At 35.1% G+C, this 2,859-nt stretch overlaps 1 protein-coding gene across 1 annotated transcript in view; it reads right to left on the bottom strand.

Annotated features, from left to right (window-relative positions):
- LOC107660208 (lysine-specific demethylase 4B-like) overlaps positions 1–2,859 on the bottom strand; it is a 72,516-nt gene that overhangs the window by 37,657 nt on the left and 32,000 nt on the right. Inside the window, exon 9 of the mRNA XM_016449464.1 lies at positions 840–1,036. Within this exon, the coding sequence (XP_016304950.1) occupies positions 840–1,036 (197 nt within the window). The remainder of the gene's footprint in view (positions 1–839; positions 1,037–2,859) is intronic.

Raw genomic sequence — 2,859 nt, 5'->3', positions numbered from 1 at the left:
CTGCTTCTCTGCCGCTCACTGCACAGAACACACACGAGAGAGGAGACACTTCTCCGGGAAAGTCAGACCTCGCGTTCGCGGGACAGCACTGGTGAAATCTTCCAACTGAACCACAGCTAACGTTTATCCAAATAAGTCGCTAGGTTTGTCAGTATGAATATTCTATGGAAAAAAAGCCGCTAAAAGGGTCTGAAAGTTGCTAAATCTAGTGCTAAAGTCGTGCTCGTGTGTGTGAGACGTGGGAGCTGATGGCAGGGGGCGGTGGATATTTGTGGTGGTCAATGTGGATATTGTGGATGAGTTCTTCTGTGTCATCACGTTCTATTAGTTCTACAGCTTCAGTTTCGGAACTTTCACGCTTAGTAACACATACAGCTGTTTCCTCACCACAGTGCAACAGTGAAAAGGGACCCCTTTCAAACAGTGTCGCGTTCCAAACGTTGTTTAAGCGACATACACCGGTATTGCGGTATTTTAAACATTCATATCATAACAAAAATAAACACCGGTATTCGGCATGAACCGGTATACCGCCCAGCACTACTATATCTGACCATAAACGTCATTGTAACGTGTCATTCCTACATCTCGACTTTTTACTTTTATCATTCCAATAAGATACTATGAGCAATTTAACAATGTTTTGCGTTAAAAGCACATAGTATACTCACTACTTACGAAAATTTTCGTGGTGACATGTTAAAACAAAACAAGTTTCCACAAAGCATGTTTTTTTTTTTTTTCAGGGGACTGACGAAAATTATTTTCTAAAATCAACAATAAAGGCCAACTAGCAGATTTTTGCCGCAACAAAATAAAACACTGAAAATTGTGGGCACCTGCGCAGGAGCTTCTCTCTGTACGTGACTCTGGTTTTCCTCCAGTGCTCCAGCTTGGAGCTGGTGAGGCTCGTGGGTTTCAGGTGGTCCAGGACCGTGTTGTCTTTCCCCTGTTTCCACAGCTCATAGCGGTCAGGCTGCAGACAGCGAACGAAGACATCCATGGATATCTTCACCATGTCCTTACGGCACGTGCACTGCAGAAGACAAACGAGAACCAACAACTTTAAAGTCAACAATTGTAAAACAGTTCTGACTGCATGATATATGATGTGACACAATGACGGCCAATAAGAATGAATTTAAAGTTTAGTGCACAACTATGAGGAGTGATATTGTAGACCAATGAGATTCCAGGGAGGGCGGGGCTAATCAGCACAAAAAAAATTGTATTTATTTATTTCTTTGTATTGTTGTATAGTATAATTTTTAAAAATGTATTAATTTTAATTTATATTGCATTATATTATTCAGTTTAAACATACACTTTTGCACGCATTTTTCATTTTATTTTTGGCCTTCAGTTTTGAGATTAAAAGAACAATCTAGAGTAATATGAATAAAATGTAAATTAATTTAAAATGTGTTAAATATTTATAAATATTATATATTAAAAATATTAATGTATTAATAATGATGAATAAATATTAGCATAATTAATGTAATATTAATACACATTCATTATTATAAAATAAAATACTATAAAAATTAATACTATGCAAATTAAACAAATATATCTAACACACAAATATATAAATTAATATATTTAAATTAAAAGAATAATACAAGGTAATCTAAATTAAAATAAAATACATTAAAAAATAATACTACACATTAATACAAATATTTAAATACAAAACATTCAATGTAGATTATTTAAATACATAAGTACTTTTAAATAAATTTGCTAGGAGCAGATTTAAAGTAAATTTGAAGTAGAATATTTCAATGACAACAAAATATTATGTGTTTTTATAATATATATGCAAATTCACTTAAAATTTAAGGACCTTAAAAACTACAAAATATTGGGGTTCAAAAAGATGAAACTGTATAACAGATGAGAATCAAATGAACTGCATCATGGGAGTCGTGTCTGAAACATCGATTGAAAGGAAAACGAAGGCGATGGAGACGAGACGTAATGATTAGATTAAATAAGTCTTCATGCAGGTGCGCAGACGTGAGATTATTAAATCATCAGCGCCGACGACTGGAAGGGAAAAAAACACGCTTTTAATCGCAGAGTTTGCGCGGCGTGGACCGAAGTGAAAAACACACAAATCAACATCTCTCAGTCAACAGCGAGAGAGAGACGGATGGAAATGAAAGTCATTTTCCTGCGAGCTGCAGTTGGCTGTATTACATCGAGCCGTTATTTCCTGCGCCGCGCCGGAGCTGCTGTTCAATTACCAGAAACATTCTGCAGCTGAAGTGAAGACAAACACGGCAAACCCTGTGTGTGTGTGTGTGTGTGTGTGGGCATAATAACGGCAACAAGCGCTATTCTTCACTCTGAAATGTCAATGTCTCACAGAGTAACTCCAGGGCTTGCCATATTATGCTCAGAAATGCAATTCCAGCCCGACTGGAAGGATCCGACTCCACCTGGAAAACAAGCGGCGCTGAGGAGAGGAACCAACCAAAACTAAAAGTACAATCATGCTGTGAACATTTTTCAGGAGCGTAACTGAGACTCAGCTGTTTCCAAAACACTTCTACATTTCTTTAGCAAAAATTGTGACAATAGGCAGATACATATGTGTGTGTGTGTGTGTGTGTGTGTGTTTCAAAATCTGTTTAAAAAAGAAAAAGTATGTATTGTGATTATTTTAGACTGCAACAATGAAAAATAAAACTGGAAAAAAGCATATAAAAAGCATATATTTATAAATATATATATAAGTAAATTAAATGAGTAATATAAAATAATGCATAATAATTTAAAGTAATATAAGTTAAAACTAATAAATATAAAAATAATAGTATAAATTAATAAAAATAAAACGCATAAAATGTT

Source organism: Sinocyclocheilus anshuiensis, unplaced genomic scaffold (assembly GCF_001515605.1).
Source record: "Sinocyclocheilus anshuiensis isolate Anshui unplaced genomic scaffold, SAMN03320099.WGS_v1.1 scaffold1413, whole genome shotgun sequence".
NCBI lineage: Eukaryota > Metazoa > Chordata > Actinopteri > Cypriniformes > Cyprinidae > Sinocyclocheilus > Sinocyclocheilus anshuiensis.
This window is presented reverse-complemented; position numbering and strand designations above follow the sequence as displayed.